The sequence below is a fragment of the Hyperoodon ampullatus genome (assembly GCF_949752795.1).
Source record: "Hyperoodon ampullatus genome assembly, chromosome: 11".
NCBI classification, from domain to species: domain Eukaryota; kingdom Metazoa; phylum Chordata; class Mammalia; order Artiodactyla; family Ziphiidae; genus Hyperoodon; species Hyperoodon ampullatus.
This window is the reverse complement of record NC_136924.1, coordinates 99,480,202-99,498,792: the sequence shown is the minus strand read 5'-3', so window position 1 is coordinate 99,498,792 and position 18,591 is coordinate 99,480,202. Positions and strand designations below refer to the sequence as shown.

The window sequence follows — 18,591 nt, the reverse complement described above, 5'->3', positions numbered from 1 at the left end:
GGCCATACCACGCGGCATACAGGATCTTAGTTCCTGGACCAGGGATCAAACCTGTGCCCCTGCAGTGGGAGAACGGAGTGTTAACCACTGGACCGCCAGGGAAGTCCCAGTTGTTTCACAGTTATGAGACTATTTGAGACTAAATAGCTGTGGCCACATGGATAATATGCAACAGTTTCTCATGTCTTTATATTTCATGTTTACCATCTCTTTCAGGCAGTTAGTTTACTTCTTATCCATTATACAGTCTTCTTAGTTGCTAGAAGAATCTTATCAGCAAGTTCCAGGGGGAGAACCTCATTATAACCTCCTGTGTATTTAGTGTTCCTGGGACATTAAGGTCCACCTGTGCGTATTAATTCATGGATCTCAAAATAACCTCAAAAACCCCAATTATTCTTTCCCAACTTGCTCTAAGCTCTCTTTTCATTCTTGACAGTATAGTCCCTTTGGCATAATATTTTAGCACCCCTAGTCTTTTTCCTTATGCACAAGGTTGGGTAAAAAAGAATAGGTATATTTCTTCTGTCTTCTGAATTTATCTGCAAGCTTTCATCAGGCCAGTTCTGGAAAAAAATGGTTCCTTTCCTACTAATAGTCTCACCCCTTAGATTAACTCTTCTTCCTAGTGGCACTTTTTAAAAGCAATGTCAATGAAAAAAGTAAACAGTTGGCTTTTTGCCTGAGAAACAGTAAAGTAGGTTATATATCTTTGCTTTTAAATCATGGCTTAATTTTTTAGCTTGGGGCTTGACACTCGCCTGTTCTGAGACGTCTCAGATCCATAGTAATTTCTATGTATTATAAGCTCTTATTTGCCAAGGCTTAAAAATAGTATATATGCTGGTACCTTCCTTTTCACCTCACTGGATTTTTTTCTGATCGTCTCTCATGCTTTTTTCCTGCTACCCTACTCTTCTTGCTTGCTTTTATCCATAGAGTTGATTGTTTTTTAATTGGAATTTTCCAACTGCCATTTTTTTCCCATCTTATCCTTGGCGCTAATTTGTTGGATTACTAATTATGTAAAAATGAGCAAGAACGCAAAACTTACTGCTTTTTAGCTGATTAAAACATGAAAATAGGGCTTCCCTGGTGGCGCAGTGGTTGAGAGTCCGCCTGCTGGAGCAGGGGACACGGGTTCCTGCCCCGGTCCGGGAAGATCCCACGTGCCGCGGTGCGGCTGGGCCCGTGAGCCATGGATGCTGGGCCTGTGCGTCTGGAGCCTGTGGTCCGCAACGGGAGAGGCCACAACAGTGAGAGGCCTGCGTACCGCAAAAAAAAAAACGAAAAACATGAAAATAGTTTGGGGTTTAGAGGATAATAAGTTTTTTTTAATTTTTAATTTTATATTGGAGTATAGTTGATTAATAATGTTGTGTTAGTTTAAGGTGTACAGCAAAATGATTAAGTTATACATATACATGTGTCTATTCTTTTTCAAATTCTTTTCCCATTTAGGTTATAACAGAATATTGAGCAGAGTTCCCTGTGCTATACAGTAGGTCCTTGTTGGTTATCTGTTTTAAATATGAGGAGTGTGTACATGTCAATCCCAAACTCCCGTTCTATCCTTCCCCCCGACCCCAGTCCTTCCCCTTTGGTAACCACAAGTTCATTCTCTGTGAGTCTATTTCTGTTTTGTAAATAAGTTCATTTGTATCATTTTTTTTAGATTCCACATACAAGCGATACCATATGATACTTGTCTTGCTCTGACTTCACTTAGTATGATAATCTCTAGGTCCATCCATGTTGCTGTAAATGGCATTATTTCATTCTTTTTTATGGCTGAGTAATATTTCACTGTATATATGTACCACATCTTCTTTATCCATTTATCTGTCGATGGACATTTAAGTTGCTTCCATGTCTTAGCTATTGTAAACAGCACGGCAATGAACATTGGGGTGCATGTATTCTTTCGAGCCACGTTTTTCTCCAAATATATGCCCAGGAGTGGGATTGCAGGATCATATGGTAGCTCTATTTTTAATTTTTTAAGGAACCTCCATACTGTTCTCCATAGTGGCTGCACCAATTTACATTCCCATCAACAGTGCAGGAGGGTCCCCTTTTCTCCACACCCGGTGCATAACAAGTTTTATCTTTTTCTTCCAGTTATAAAAGTAAGAAAATTTAGAAAACTAGGAAAAGGAAAAATAATCATCCATATTCTACCACCCAGAGAAATCACCATTACCGTGTTCCTTCATCTTTTCTCCTGTTCATATGTGTTCATATATTTTACACTTGATTGTGCTTTGATCATAATATGTTAATTACTATATCTTCTTAATATACTTAGATCATGGTCTCAGCTTTGCTAGAAATACATTTGTATAATTTTAGATAGATCTTTTATAGGCATTTAGTAAATATTTATTAAATGAAGTGAATGAATCCTTACCTCTCTCTGTGTCTCAATTTTCCCATTTCTTAAGTGGGAAAATTTAATTTAAAAGATCCTTAATTTGTAAGGATCCATGAAAGACTGTATATGCTAAAGTAGCTGGATCTCATCATCACTCCCCTGGCTGCGCTATCACAATTCTCCCCAGAGAGCGCTGCTGGAGAAGAAGCAGAGGAAGAAGCGCCTGGAGCCGCTCATGGTGCAGCCGAACCCAGAAGCCCGGCCACGTCGGTCAAAGCCGAGGGGAAGTGAGGAGCGCGCTCCGCTGGTGGAGCCTCAGGCCCCGCACAGCGGTGTCATCCTGCACGGTGTGTGTACTCAGGCAGCATCTCTGCCTGCTGCTGCGCGGTTTGCACAAACCTGGGGGAGGCAGGAGGATTCTCAGGTGGACCAAAGGGACAATATTAGCATCGTTACCAGGTACCTTCGTTTATCTTTATAATCCCATTCAGGGCCTTTGAGTTGGAATAAAAGCAGTGGTCTCATCAGTGGAGGATACCTTAAAGTTCACAGCCGTCCTGGAACCGTTGTTTTAGATGCAAAATGAAAGTGTCCAGAACTGCCCACTTGAGGAGCTTCCAGGCTTGATTGTTGCCTCCTGGCAGAGTTAACCATGAAGCCAGGAGCAGGTAGAGAGCACCCATTCTTCCAGTAGCCGGACTCAGAGGGACATCTGAGTCAGCGACGGGATAAAGGAAGAACAGGGTTAAACAACTCCAAAGCTAGCCCCCTCGGCTCCTGGTTTGGACGAGATCTGGATGGACTTCGGAGGACCTACTTGGCTTTCAGTCTCATTCTTAAGTTTCTAAAGCACAACATCAGGTACATTTACTTTAGTGGCAGTCAGGCGTGTTGATAAAATAAGCACCAGATAATAAAATGGATCCCTCTGTTATTAACAAATGTTAAAGAAGGAGAAGTGAACCGGTTTGGTGGTTCTTAATTCAGATCACGTACACCAAGACCATCCAGCCAAGTGGTGGATAATGCTTTCTTCTTTGTTCTTTTTGTTGGGCCCCTAGGCATTGATGGTCCCGCTGCCTTCCTGAAGCCAGATGCTCAAGATGTGGAAACCAGACTTCACGTTCTCTCAGTAGGATCTTCTGCCACGGAGGAGGATACTGAAGGAAGTACTGATGCAGATAGCACTTGGGACCCTGCTTCCAAGCCAGATCTTCAGCAGATTCTCCAGAAACATGGTGAGGATTGGTAACAGTTTTGAGGCAGTGAGTTAGTTAAATAAAATATAAAACGGAATTCCCTGGCGGTCCAGTGGTTAGGACTCTGTGCTTTCACTGCCAAGGGCCCAGGTTTGATCCCTGGTCGGGGAGCTAAGATCCCACAAGCTGCGTGATGCAGCCAAAATACATATATAAATATGTGTGTGTGTGTGTGTGTGTGTGTGTGTGTGTGTGTGTGTATAATATCAGCAGCATTAGCTACTAGTACGGCTGTTTCCTTCCTTTTGACATTTATTTTTGTCATCCCCACCCTGTTCCTTTGACTGAGTTGCCCCTCAGCACCCTACCCTGCCTCTGTTTCATGGTTTATATTCCTCTAGTGATAAGGGGAGAGATAAATACCCAGCTTAGTGGAAACACAAATTGGATCAAAATATCCTTAAACTAATAATACTTTTTCCATTAGAGCTTGGTTTCTGCCAGTTGGAGTTATTCTCATAAATATTCGTGTACGTTTCAGAGGTCCTTTGTAGTCTTCTCCTTCTTAGAAAACTAATTTTATAGTAAGAAGGAATTAAGCGTCCCCTTTTCAGATGAGAAGACTGACAACCAGTAATGACTGGATATTTGCTGGGTACCTGCTTTGTCATAGGCATTGCTGGGTACTGGGATATGTGAGTCAGGAGGTTCTACCACAGACTGGCAGGATAGATGTACATTCAAATGGATTCATATATTCATTCATTTAGAAAACATAAATTGAGGATATGCTATATATCAGGCCTTGTTCTAGGCACTTAGGATACAGTTGTGAACGAGGTTCCTGCCCTCGTGGAGCATTTATTCTGATTGAGGCTTCATGGACCTAAATAGCCAAGAGAGTGTGGAGATGGGTGGTGCCCAACCAGAGGTGATCTGGAGGTGACGTCTAAGCCGGAGCGTGATGCGGGAAGACGAGCCGGCAGCTCAGAAGGGCTGGAGTGCAGAGCGCGAGGTGACAGGTGGGAAGGGGCCTGGAGAGACATGGGCTGGAGGGGTGGGCGGGCTCCGATTACGTTGGGTGTTACAGGCCGAGCTAGGGTGTGGACTTGCTGTGAAGAGTCACAGGAACCTATGTGGGATTTTAAGCTGGAGTGATAGCAGATTTCGGCTGTAGAAAAATTACTCTGCACTGTGAAGAATGAATTGGAGCGGGCAAGTCTGGAAGCAGGAAGGCTAATGAGATAGTTTGGCTGATGGCCTGATCTCGAGTTACATTTTGGTGTATAGAGTAGAAAGCAGGAGAAATAGAACCCCACTGCGGGGCAGTGAGAGGGACAAGAACCACATCGAAGGAGGTGGCGACTAAGCGGAGGCGTGAGGGGTGCGTGTGCTCCTGTGCACAGCTGTCAGCTCAGGAGCGGCTGGAGACTGACACTGAATGTCTTTTGCTTGTCAGGCACTTGACATACCTTATCTCAGTATGTGTGACAGTACTGTGAGGGGTTACACGTGTTAGCCTCTCCTTTTCACATGTAAGAAAATTGGTTCTCAGAAAGGCTAAGTAATTTGTTCTAGATCACACCGCTAGTTGGTTAGGTGGCAAACTTGGGCAGAAGAAATTACGTTAGCAGAGGCATCGGGTGTATAGAGCATGACGTATTTGTGGAAACGGGGGCAGGGTGTGGCGTGCTTTAGAGCTCAACTCTGGGGCCAGCCAGCGTGGTTTGGAGTCTCAGCTCTGCCACCTCTGGCTGGTAAAGGGGAAAGCAGCGCAACTTTTCTGTGCCTCAGTTTCCCTGTCTGTAATATGAATGTGGCCGTGGTAATTCTGTTACTGTCATATCGTTATTATAACAAAAGACAGTGAAAGACATGGAGGAGCCAGAGCAAGGAAGACTCTCAGTTTAACCAAAAGCTAGATTACTTACCCCAGGTCATCGAGCTGAATAGCGGCAGACCTAGATTTTCTGAGTCTTAGTCTAGCTCTTGATCCCTTACTGTAAATACCAAGCCGTCCCTTTTACTCTGCCCTATTAAATGACCGCTGTGTTCTTTCTCGGAATTGGCCTTTCAGGACCAGATGGGTTAATGCCTTTTTGAGTCTGAACAGGTTGCATCTGGACCATAAAAGCCATTAAGTGCTCTCTTGACTAAGACTTAAGAAGTGCCAGTTTGGAAGATAACGTTCCTCAAGTGGGGATCCAGTTTGCTTGTCTTACAAGTTTGGGAGAAATCCTTGATCTCCATCTTAAAACATGTATTCACATAAACTGAGTTCTTGGTACAAATATGGCATTTGAACACATAGTACTAACATTGTAAATCACCTATACTTCAATTAAAAAAAGAAGAAGAAAACGTAGTACTGAGTGAAGATATCCACATGAGAGTGAGATCCCTAGAGTTTTATGCGTTTTGCTACCCGTCCCCAAAAATTAACATTTTAGGAAAGAAAACAGAAAGAAAGAAATGTCCTTCACAAACCAAAGAATTTTTTAAATAATAGCTTTATTGAGATATAATTCACATACCATACAATTCACCCATGTAAAGTGAACAATTGATTGGTTCTTTAGTATATTCACAGAGGTCTGCAGCCATCAGCACAATCAATTTTAGAATGTTGTCTGACGCCAAAGAAAGTTCACACTTGTTAGCAGTCACTTCCCATTTCCCTCCAACTCCCCATCCCTGGGCAGCCACCAGTCTACTTTCTATCTCTGCAGATTTGCCTGTTCTGGTGTTTCCTATAAACAGAATCAGCCATACACTGTGTGGTCCTTTATGCCTGGCTTTCACTTCGCATCATGTTTTCAGAGTTCATCCATGTTGTAGCCTGTGTCAATGCTTCATTCCTTTCTGTCGTTGAATCACATTCCGTTGTATAGATAAGCCATGTTTTGTTCCTCCCTTTATCAGTTGATGGGCATTTGGGTGGTTTCCACTCTGGCTCTTATGAATAATGCTGCTATAAATAGTTACGCATAAGTTTTTGTATGGACATATGTTTTCCCTTGAGATTAATTTTTTAACTGGCCTTAGTCTTATCCTTGGGTGTCCTTGAGAGAAACTTGATACCGTTTATTTGTGAACTGTGTACAATAGACCATCAGTGTCCGTCCTCTGAGGTGGGTGAATGTGGGCAGCACTGCTTGTTGTTCAGTCTCCTTGTCATGTGGGATTCTGGGGCTGTTCCAGCTATTGTATGAGGGGTGACTTCACCTTGCAGACCACAGAGGAAAGCGAGGTGGGCAGAAATGCTTCTCCTGGAGCATCATCCTCTCACGTGTAAATCTGAGTGTCGTGCTTCTTTTAGAACACACAGCACACTTTGTGTCCCATAAACAAGCAAGAGACAAAACAAAAAATAAGACTTGGCAGTCCCTGCTCCTCAAACTCATACAAATGTGAGGATAAAATGAAAAAATAGTTTTTAATCAGATAGTTTGAAGTTTTCTGTAAAAGGTCCAAGGTAGTAGTACTTCAAACATTCCCAACTCAAATTCATTCACAAGACTAACGATGAACAAAATGTAGGAAAACAAAGAAGTAACTGATAGAGACATCTATTGCGTAAAATGTGCATAGTGTTTACCATTTTAACCGTTTGTAAGTGCACAGTTCCGTGGCATTAGGTACATTCACACTGTTGTGCAGCCATCACCACCGTCATCTCCAGAACTTTCTCATCTTCCCAGACTGAGACTCTGTCCCCATCAAACACCAACTCCCCATCCCCCGCCCCACCCCCAGCTCCTGGCAACCTCTGTTATACTTTCTGTCTCCATGAATTTGACTATTCTAGGCCTCATAAAAGTAGAATCATAAGGTATTTGTCCTTTTTGTGTCTAGCTTATTTCACTTAGCATAATGTCTTTAAGATTCATTCATGTTGTAGCCTGTGTCAGAATTTCATTCCTTTTTAAGGCTGAATAGCATTCTATTTATGTATATACAACAGTTTGTTTATTCATCAGTTGGTGGATAGTTGGGTTGTTTCCACCTTTTGAAAACCGAATGATGCTGCTGTGAACATTGGTTGTTCAAGTATCTGTCTGAGTCTCTGCTTTCAGTTCTTTGGGGTATACACCCAGAAGTGGAATTCCTGGATCATATGGTAATTCTGTATATATTTTTTTAGGAACCACTATGTTGTTTTCTACAGTGGCTGCATAATTTTACATTGCCACCAGCAGTTTCTGCACATCCTCACCAACACTTATTTTCTGTTTTTTGGGTTTTGTTTTTTATAATAATCATCCCAATGATTGTCAAGTGGTTTCTCATTGTGATTTTAATTTGCATTTCCCTAATGACTAGTGATGTTGAGAGCATCTTTTCATGTGCTTATTGGCCATTTATGTATCTTCTTTGGAGAAATGTCTGTTCAAGTCCTTTACCCATTTTTTTAAAAAAATTATTTTTATTTATTTATTTATTTTTGGCTGCGTTGGGTCTTCGTTGCTGTGTGTGGGCTTTCCCTAGCTGTGGCAAGCGGAGCCCACTCTTCACTGCGGTGCATGGGCTTCTCACTGTGGTGGCTTCTGTTGTTGCAGAGCGCGGGCTTCAGTAGTTGTGGCGCGCAGGCTCGGTAGTTGTGGTTTGCGGGCTCTAGAGCGCAGGCTCAGTAGTTGTGGCACTCAGGCTTAGTTGCTCCGCGGCATGTGGAATCTTCCCGGACTAGGGCTCGAACCCGTGTGCTCTGCATTAGCAGGCGGATTCTTAACCACTGTGCCACCAGGGAAGCCATCTTTACCCATTTTTGAATTGGGTTTGTTTTTGTTGCTGTTGAGTTATATATTCTGGATATTAATCATTTATCAGATATATGATTTGCAAAAGAGGATAAATTAGGTAACGGAACAGCAGGAAGGGAAAACAAGGGATGGATCTAGGTGAGAATATGAAGAAAGAATTGTCAAAATTTGGATTAAATAGCCATGTTTTAAGTCAGAACAGCTTGGACTTCTTAAGCAAGGAAGTTAAAATTATATTTGGTTCAGAGGTTTCTGGCCCTTTTTGACAGTTTCTCCCTTTCTGCCAGGTATCTCAGGGAGTCTGAACTTTGATGAGGAGGAGACTGATGGGGAGGAGGAAGAAGGGAAACAACCAGGATCTCACTCGTCCTATTCAGAGGCCGAGAGACCCAGTTCTGCATCCAGCCAGAAGCCAGCCACAGTATGTAGTTCTGAAACGTCTTCCTCTGAGCTAATTTCACTGCTTCCTAAACACATCTCCGGTATTTAAATGCCATTACTGGATGAGGGCTGCTTCAAAGATTTAAGCTGGAATTTACACTTCAAGTCCACAACTCCCTAATTTCTTGCGTCTTGAACCAGCTTCTGTGAAGCCGTATCCCATTTTCATACTTTGCTGCTGCATTACTCCCAATATTCGTATACCTATTTAACTTCTCAGAGTTTTTCCCTACCTTGTCAGAAGACTGAGACATACAGGTAAATCATTAAGTTATTTTGTCCTTCAAGTGTTTCTCAAAGAGAATATGAGGTTTCCTGACCCAGCCGCCTACTGCTCACATATGGCTGTTCTTTCAGGATACAGGAGCTTCCGGAACTGCAGCCCAGCACACTGATAACCAGCTGGGAGAAATAGAGAATTTAGAGGGCTTCGCGTACAGTCCTGCCCCTCGAGGTGTCACAGTGAAGTGTCGGATAACTCGGGATAAAAAAGGAATGGATCGGGGGCTTTTCCCTACCTACTATATGCACTTGGAAAAGGACGAAAATCGGAAGGTATGAGAAGTGGGTCTTTTTTTTTTTTTGGCTGTGTCAGGTCTTAGTTGTGGCATGTGGGCTCCAGAGTGTGTGGGCTCAGTAGCTGAGGCACTGGGCTTAGTTGCCCCGAGGCATGTGGGATCTTAGTTCCCCGACCAGGGATCGAACCTGCGTCCCCTGCATTGGAAGGTGGATTCGCAACCACTGGACCACCACCAGGGAAGTCCTGAGAAGTGGTTCTTAAGACAGATCTTGAGATGGAGGGAAGAGTGCTGTGGGCTGGGTTGTTGATGGTCTTACGATGGGGGGTGGAGATGGGGGAGCACCGGGGGGAGCACTGGTATTCGACAGGAGCTAGGCTGTACTTACTAGTTCCCAAGTGCTGTGTTCTCACTGTCTTCAAAGAGGTCATAGTCTAATAGTCAAAACCTACCCACCCTGCAAAGAGAAAGTTTTATCCAGAGGTAAGAAGATGGAAGAGACTATTTGAATGTAATTATTTTTACCTCCATCCCTTTTTCGGGGTGGGGGAGTTTCCAGTGTGCTCTTTGATTTTGATTATGACAGTGTGGAAGAAAGAAGTGTTTAGGGAATAGGAGGAATTGGAAAAACAGAAAACATGCAAGTAGAATGTCTTGTTTTTCATCCTAGAAATTCTAATTTACTTTATACATAAATTTGAGGCAGTTAATACTTGCTAATGAACAATGTATTTTGTAATACCAGGTCTAAGTGGATGATTTTAAGAGCCTAGAAATGTGGTTGAGAGTGGTTGAGAGTCCGCCTGCCGATGCAGGGGACACGGGTTCGTGCCCCGGTCCGGGAGGATCCCACGTGCCGCGGAGCGGCTGGGCCCGTGAGCCATGGCCACTGAGCCTGCGCGTCCGGAGCCTGTGCTCCGCAACGGGAGAGGCCCGCGTACCGCAAGCAAAAAAAAAAAAAAACGAGCCTAGAAATGAGATGATGATAGTAGATATTAATGTTGTTATAACCACTGTCTACTGAGTGTTTACAGTTACCAGGTGTGTGCTAAATGCTTTATGTATATTATTACCTACAACCCTTAGGACAACGCTGTAAGGTAGGATTTCTTATCCCAGCTTAGGGAATGCCCCCAAACACACTAAGGAGTGGCAAAGCCAGATTCAAACCTGTATCTCTTGGATTCCAGAGTGCCCCCCTCCCCTTAGTTACTGCCCGCTCCTGCTTCCTTATTATTGTCCAAGTCGAGGAGTGTTCGGGAAGGATGCATAAATACGACAGTGTTCGTATCGCTGAAGTCGCAGGAGTTTAGAACAACAACACACAAAATGCAGCAAGAAGCATCAGGAGAGCCGTTGCAGGGAGAATGGGATGCACAGTGTCCAGGGTTCTGCCTTTTCCAAAGGTGGAAAGACTCTTACTCATGAAATTGGATGAAGCTTTTTTAAAAAGTCACTGGAGGCTTTAGGGATAAAGTTGTAAATAATGATATGGAGAATCAAGCTAGTGAATTTAGAAAAATTGTGCACTAGGGAAACCCTGATAGTGAATTCTGAGAAGCATTATGAGGATTAGAAAAAGTGATAAGGACCCAGAGATTGGTCTTCTTCCAGAAAACCCCAAATGGCAGGTACACTGGTGCTACGATAGGGCATGGAGGCCCCTCAGGGGCCCAAGGCCACAGAGCTTGCAGGGTCAGGGCCGGGGGCAAGGATTGGCTACCCCTCACCCAGCTGGGCCGCCTGGTCAGGACTCTGGAGGAGACCCGTCTCTTCTGCTCATCCATCCGGGAATCCGAGATGACTGACTCTTCCCTGGGAGCATCCCTCCTTCAAGGATGAGGTTTTGACAATGATGCCTGAGCATAACCCATTCTGCCCTGCGGCCCAGGGTCATGGCGTTTGTTGCTATTGGGGGTTGCCGTAGACAGATGCTGGTCTGGGTGTTCAGTGCTTCGAGGAGATCGCCACTGCCATCGTGAGGCCATCGTTCTGGCCAAGTTCTCCGTAGTCCTCATGTGGTGAGGCTACTGGGGGAACAGGATCGGCCAGCCCCAGACCATCCTGCAGGCTGACCAGCCACTGTGGCTCTGGGCCGGTGCCTCTCATCCTGCCCCGGCACACTGGCGTCATCCCAGCCGCTGTGCCTGAGAAGCTGGTGCTGGCTGGCGTGGACGATGCTGCACCTTGGCCAGGGGTTGCACCGCTGCCCTGGGCAGCTTTGCCAAGGCCACCTCTGTGCTGTCTCTAAGACCTAGGCTGCCTCACCCCCGAGCTCTGGAGGGAGACCATGTTCACTGATTGTCCCTGTCAGGGGTTCACTGAGCGTCCTGTAATGACCCACACTAGGTCTCCATGCAGGAGACCCAGGCTCCAGCTGTGGCCACCACATCGTTTTTCTGCAAGAAAAGTCAAAGTGAATTAAACCTGTTTAAAAAAAAAAAAAAGACCCAGAGATGGACTGCTTGGTACATGATAGGCAGTTGCTAAATATTTGCTAACTAAATAGGTAGGACAAACATGGCAGTTCTCTTGAGTGCATTTTTTACTGAAAAAATTTTTTCCTTTTCTAGATATTTCTTCTTGCAGGTAGAAAGCGGAAAAAGAGCAAAACATCCAACTACCTTATCTCCACTGATCCAACAGATTTATCTCGTGAAGGGGAAAGTTATATTGGCAAACTCAGGTGAGAGCAGCCTTATATCCTGTCCTGCTTTTCTGATGGTTTGATTCCTGTAGTTTCAGAACAATCCATATCGGTTTTACAATGAGCCGGTCGATGTCATCTAAAAAAATAAAGTTAATAGAAAGTCTAAGGCCCTTCCTTGTTTTAAGGCTAGATCTTTGAGAAAGTGATGATGACCCCTTGACCTTTGGAGAGTGGGCCGAGAGGCTGTCCCATACCTCTCCTAGCTTGTGTTTGTATGGGAGAAAAATACAGATCATTGTGGTGGCTTTTTCTCTTGATTCTAGGTCCAACCTCATGGGGACCAAGTTTACAGTGTATGACCATGGTGTCAGCCCGGCCAAGGCCCAGGGTCTGGTAGAAAAGGCCTGCACGCGGCAGGAGCTGGCCGCCGTCTGCTACGTGAGTGCCGCCTCCCGTTTGCCCAGCCTCCTGGGGTCCCGGCCCTGGGCTTGCAGTCCCCGTCCCAAGCTTGTTTCTGTGTACTCAGGTTATTTATGAATTGCCGAGTTGAGCTGTATTTACTGTTTCAGCCGCCCTCACTCCTCTCCTCCTCTCTCAGTGCCGCCGTGTTAACGCAGGCCTGCCTTACCCCCTTACCCGCTGGCTCGCTCAGGGGCTCACTGAGCGTCCTGTGATGACCCACACCAGGTCTCCATGCGGGAGACCCAGGCTTGGAAGCCGGTCTCTGCTTCCCGCCCTCTCGACCTGGTTCACCCTGTACAGCTGCTGCTGCTCTTCTCCTGCTCCACAGCCCCTCAGGCTGCCCAGCCCCTGAGTCCAGAATCAAGCCTGGACACTGCACCTCTCCCCTCCGGCTCCCCGGGGGGCACGCGCCCTGCGCGTTCCCGTCATTCTAGCCGCTCCTCCCCGTCCCTGCGCCCCGCCTGCGAGCCTGCCCCGCCCCTCCTTGCCTCTGCCTGTCCCCCGGCGTCAGCAGAGGGGTCTCTCCTGACACTAGATGTGCTTGGTGCTCCCCTCGGTGCCCCACGCCTCCTCCAGCGCCCCGGACTGCTTCTTCAGCACCATCCTTCTCTGCCAGTTCGTAAAGTCCCATTCACCGCTGTTGCCACGTGAACACGGACCTGGCGCGTAGTGGGCATGCGAAGTTGTGGAGTCAAAGAAGCAAGAAGGAATTAACCCGACTCAGTTGTTACTTTGATCCCAGAGTCTCAACTTTCCATCAGTTGGAATTAATCTCATCACTTGATTCCCATGAGATTTTATCTAAGTGACTGAGAATCATTTGACTTAACACTTTATAATGTATAGGTGTTTTCTCTTAGCTTCAGAATCAATTAAGTATTTTAACTATGCATGACTTTGTGTGTATGTATATGAATACACATATATCCATGTATTTAATGTACTTATTTTATTCACATATAATCTGCCTAGTTTGACAGGCATTTGATTTTTTTTACCTCCAGATACAGGTCCTATTTAATTAATTTATTTATTTATTTTTTGTTTGTTTGTTTGTTTGTTTGTTTGTTTTTGCGGTACGCGGGCCTCTCACTGTTGTGGCCTCTCCCGTTGCGGAGCACAGGCTCCGGACGCGCAGGCTCAGCAGCCATGGCTCACGGGCCCAGCCACTCCGCGGCATGTGGGATCTTCCCGGACTGGGGCACGAACCCGTGTCCCCTGCATCAGCAGGCGGACTCTCAACCACTGCGCCACCAGGGAAGCCCGGTCCTATTTAATTTAAACTGTAATTCTCACTCTATATCATATAGTGCCGTGTCCTCATTGGGAAATAGATATTTATTGAAGATGACAAAATTGGACAGTATGCTCATAATTGTCTGAAATTTCACTTAAAGCTAAAGAGTAAGAGTAGGGTTTCAAGCCTCTAGAGTGTTTTAAATTCAAATGTTCAAATTAGGTTTAAAAAGAGGAAACAGTCTTATTTTCCTGGGCTTGATTCTCCGTCTCTCTTTGTTTAACTACAGTGAAGTAATAGAATAGTGTTTAGTGCTCTCCACATTGTCCCCGTTTTACATGCCCAGGAGGGCCTTGCGTTAAGAATGAGGTCTTGTGTGCCTCCCTGATGGCGTAGTGGTTAAGAATCCACCTGCCGATGCAGGGGACACAGGTTCGATCCCTGGTCCGGGAAGATCTCACATGCCACGGAGCAACTAAGCCCACACGCCACAACTACTGAGCCTGTGCTCTAGAGCCCACGAGCCACAACTACTGAGCCCACGCGCTGAAATTACTGAGCCTGCACTCTAGAGCCTGTGAGCCACAACTGCTGAGCCCACGTGCCACAACTACTGAAGCCCGTGTGCCTACAGCCCGTGCTCCACAACAAGAGAAGCCACCGCCATGAGAAGCCTGTGCACCACAACAAAGAGTAGCCCCTGCTTGCCGCAACTAGAGAAAGCCGCGCGCAGCAACGAAGACCCAATGCAGCCATAAATAAATAGATAGATAGATAGCAACAAAGACCCAATGCAGCCATAAATAAATAGATAGATAGATAGATAGACGCAGCCATAAATAGATAGATAGGTAGGTAGGTAGATTGATAGAAAGAAAATGCATGGTATTAAAAAAAAAAAAGAATGAGGCCTCGTCTTCATTTCTGTTTCAAATTCCTGTTTATTTCCCTCTCTTCCAGGAAACAAATGTACTCGGATTTAAAGGCCCGAGGAAAATGTCTGTGATCATCCCAGGGATGAATATGAATCATGAACGAATCCCATTTCAGCCACGAAATGTAAGTAAGAGCATATTTCATCAACAAAGGACTCTAACAACAAGACTGTGGTACAGGCAAGATGAATAGAAAACAGTGTTGATTCCTCCTGAGCCCAGCCTGGAGAGTGGCCCACTCTTCCTCAGGAGAGCCAGCCCTCCAGACCCTCGGGGTAGGTGCTGTTGCTAACGTGGTTGATTTGCAACAAACGAGAGTCCAAATGTCTTGAGAAGCACATATTGCACGGTTCTGTTTTTTTAAACAAACAATAAATTTACTTTCAATGAAAAAAAAAAAAAAGGGCTTCCCTGGTGGCGCAGTGGTTGAGAGAGTCCGCCTGCCGATGCAGGGGACACGGGTTCGTGCGCCGGTCCGGGAAGATCCCACATGCCGCGGAGCGGCTGGGCCCGTGAGCCATGGCCGCTGAGCCTGTGCGTCCGGAGCCTGTGCTCCGCAACGGGAGAGGCCGCAGCAGTGAGAGGCCCGCGTACCACAAAAAAACCCACTGGGTCTGCAAAGAGAGACGCTAGTTATTCTATAAGAATCCAACAAAGCTCTGTTGGCTCTGTTTCTGTTTTACTTTCTGAAGCGGAGGAAATAGGCCCCTGCTTTGCTTCCCACCTCAGCAGCCTTGAGGGTGAGCGGTTTGCGATGGTCCTCAGCACACACTCCTCTCCTGCAGGACCGCGAGAGCTTGCTTTCAAAGTGGCAGAACAAAGCCATGGAGAACTTGATCGAGCTGCACAACAAGTCCCCCGTCTGGAACGATGACACCCAGTCCTACGTCCTGAACTTCCACGGCCGGGTCACTCAGGCCTCTGTGAAGAACTTCCAGATAGTCCACGAAAATGACCGTAAGCCCCAGGAAGAGAGGTGTTCTGATAGGATTCGGATGAGCAGTGCCCCGCATTGGTAGGAAGTTATACTCAGGAGAGCGTGATTTAAGAAAGAAATGACCTCCTCGGACAGACAGAGCTACAGTCTTGCAGTCGGCCGTCTGAGCCGCTGAGTTGAGGGCAGGAGCGTGTGAGGGGTCTCTTGTGGCAACCGGAGGAGTCCTGGGGTGCTGCTCGGGGGGCAGAGGCCCTTCCTCAGGAAAGGTTCTTGCCCTTCCGGCCCCCCCGAGCTTGCACTGCCCCCCCCACCCTTCCGGCCCCCCCGAGCTTGTGCTGCTCCGCCTCTTGCCCTTCCAGCCTCCCCCCCGGAGTTTGCACTGCACCCCCACGTCTTGCCCTTCCCTGCTGGTCTGGGCAGGGAGCCGAGTGGTCGCAGTAGAGCCTTGGTCGTGCTCGGCAGGCACTCTTGGTCAGGCCGCTTTCCATCTTTCTAAGGGTTTCCCATTTTAAAGAGACCTATTTGGAGGATGTCTTCCTTACCTCCTGACGTCCTGATCTCTCTCTGCCTCTAGCTGACTACATAGTCATGCAGTTTGGACGTGTGGCCGACGACGTGTTCACCCTGGACTACAACTACCCGCTGTGCGCGCTCCAGGCCTTCGCCATCGGGCTCTCCAGCTTCGACAGCAAGCTGGCCTGTGAATGACAGCCGAGCAGGCGCTGTGCTTTCTCTCTGCAGAGCTTTCTGGAGCACGTAGCCGCTGCTCTTGCGCTTGCCCAGGACACAGAGAGTGACAGGCCCCCCTTTTGGAATGGTCCCTGAAAGTATGTATGTAGATGTGCACAGATGCACATACGTGTGTGTACACATATATGTACACACACACCCCTTCTCGGGGTCTCACAGCCCTGGTCAGGGGTCACAGCTTGACTCGGGTGAGAGACTGTCCAGAGCTCATGGTGACTGTGAAGTCACCGCCCAGCGGTCAGAATCCCGTTCTTGGAAACTTGCAGCCAGAAGCAGCTTCTCATGCTTCAGTACTTGGGTCTCTTTTTTTGCAGAACTTTTCAGAGAGGGACATTCCCTGAATTACCTTTAGTCTCCAGGTCTGCAGAGTTTTTCTGTAAGTGGGCGGCCGGCCGGTCCCGGCTGTAGGGTATCTCTGCCCCCTGTGGGCTTGGGCATCTTCCAGAACGGCCGTGTCGTGAGAGCACCTGAGTGGGGACGGTGCCTCCAGGAAGCGCAGGCCTGCAGGTCGGATCTGAAGCGGCACCCGGCCTCATCCGCTGTGACGTAGCCTTGTCTTTGCTTTGGCCACGGTGGTTTCCAGAGTGTCACTTACCATTGGTGATCATTCCTCACCCATGGCGGGGGCCCTGGGAGAAGCGCTCCTCTCTGCCGTCTCTGGGGGGGAGTGTGGTGCCCGTTCCCCAGAGCCAGCCACTGTCCCTCAGCTCGGGAGGCACTGTGTCACGGTCCCCCTTCCCTTAGGGCCAGCTGGCTGGCTGCACTCTCAGAGTGGCTCTGGCCCAGTTTGTGATCAGTGATGTGAGCAATTTACGTACTTGTCTTTTTTTTTTTTTTTTTTTTTTTTTTGCGGTACGCGGGCCTCTCACTGCTGTGGCCTCTCCCGTTGCGCAGAACAGGCTCTGGACGCGCAGGCTCAGCGGCCATGGCTCACGGGCCCAGCCGCTCCGCGGCATGTGGGATCCTCCCGGACCGGGGCACGAACCCGCGTCCCCTGCATCGGCAGGCGGACTCTCAACCACTGCGCCACCAGGGAAGCCCGATGTACTTGTCTTAATCGCAGGGTAGGCTGCAAGCATAACCTCTCGAGGTGGCCTAGTCTGCTTACGACTGAGAGGGATTTGACAGAGGCCTTCACCATCTTCAGCCCAGGAGTGCGTCCCCGCTGGGTTACTGTGGAGCCGTTAGTGCAGACTCACCTGTAGCCCGCGTGGGAGGGGAGAGAACAGTGTGTGTGGCACTTCCCATTGTCACTGCCCAGAGGGGCGAGGACCGGGCCTGGCTGGCAGAGCTTGGGCCCCTCTTCTTGGCTTCAGTGTCAGCAGCCCCTGAGGCCTGGTTCATCCTTGGCGGATCACGTCCTGTCACTTTCCTCACGGACTGTAAGAGTTTCGCTAAGCCGTTCAGATTGTTAGCCTCTCCCAACAAATCACGTGACTCTGCTGCTAGTTCACGGCGTCCGCGTGCATCCGAGTCCTGAGGATCCAGGAACACCGTGAGCTCTGCATTGGTGTCGGCCACCTTCCACGCCTCGTGCGCCAAGCTGTCTGCCAGCCTGGGGCCAGGCATCGGCGGCTTTCGCTTCGTCCCGTCCCTTCTGTGGACGTCCTCTCTGTCCCTGCTCCTATCCCTGCTCCACATCACATAGCAGCGGGAAGGAAAGAGACCCGGGGGGTGAGCAGACCCGCGGCTCACCCCACGGGTAAGTCCCACCCGCTCTGCCCTGACACGGCTGCTTCCCCTCAAGTGCCTCACTCATCAGGTGCCCGCCAGGCCCGCGGGACCACCGACCTGACCCTGGAAACGGAAGGCTGTTCACTCGTCTCCTGTTGGAGAATATGAAGTGTCTGGGGAAGGGGGGCCGGGGGGTCTGGATCGGACCCTGCTTCCTCCTGCCCGCTCTGGTGCAGACACATACCCCAGCTCCATGTCCTTCCTGCTTGAGCGTGCAGGTGATCGGTTTTACATGAATCATGTTTATACCTTTTGTATGCTACAGAAATAAAAAAGAATTTATATAAAAACGTGCGTGTTGCCGTTCTTCTTTCAGATTCCTGTCCCTCGCGTGCCTCCTACCATCATGTTCTGTCACAGTAATTCCATCGCTTGGCAACAGCAAACCAGTCAGTTCTTTGAAGCCAAGTGGGTATCACCGAAGTTTTCATCCAGGTAGAGCAGGGTCTGCAGACTCAGGGATCTGCGTCCTGGAGACTGTAGACTCACCGTGTGTGCGATGCTGAGAGTGTCCGGGGTAGGTGACGGAGCTGAGGCTGAGCAGGGGAGCCAGAGGGCAGCCGCCTGCACTGGTCCGCCTCCTGCACCGGTCAG

General features: G+C 47.8%; 1 protein-coding gene across 1 annotated transcript in view; it reads left to right on the top strand.

The window, feature by feature from the left end:
* TULP3 (TUB like protein 3) overlaps positions 1 to 16,420 on the top strand; it is a gene marked incomplete at its 5' end in the record, with an annotated part of 38,357 nt that extends 21,937 nt beyond the window's left edge. Inside the window, 9 exons of the mRNA XM_079714879.1 lie at positions 2,562 to 2,721; positions 3,436 to 3,612; positions 8,621 to 8,754; positions 9,132 to 9,329; positions 11,866 to 11,978; positions 12,266 to 12,380; positions 14,602 to 14,700; positions 15,362 to 15,533; positions 16,088 to 16,420. Coding sequence (XP_079571005.1) covers positions 2,562 to 2,721; positions 3,436 to 3,612; positions 8,621 to 8,754; positions 9,132 to 9,329; positions 11,866 to 11,978; positions 12,266 to 12,380; positions 14,602 to 14,700; positions 15,362 to 15,533; positions 16,088 to 16,221 — 1,302 coding nt within the window. The 3' untranslated portion in view covers positions 16,222 to 16,420. The remainder of the gene's footprint in view (positions 1 to 2,561; positions 2,722 to 3,435; positions 3,613 to 8,620; positions 8,755 to 9,131; positions 9,330 to 11,865; positions 11,979 to 12,265; positions 12,381 to 14,601; positions 14,701 to 15,361; positions 15,534 to 16,087) is intronic.
* Positions 16,421 to 18,591: the final 2,171 nt, after the last annotated feature.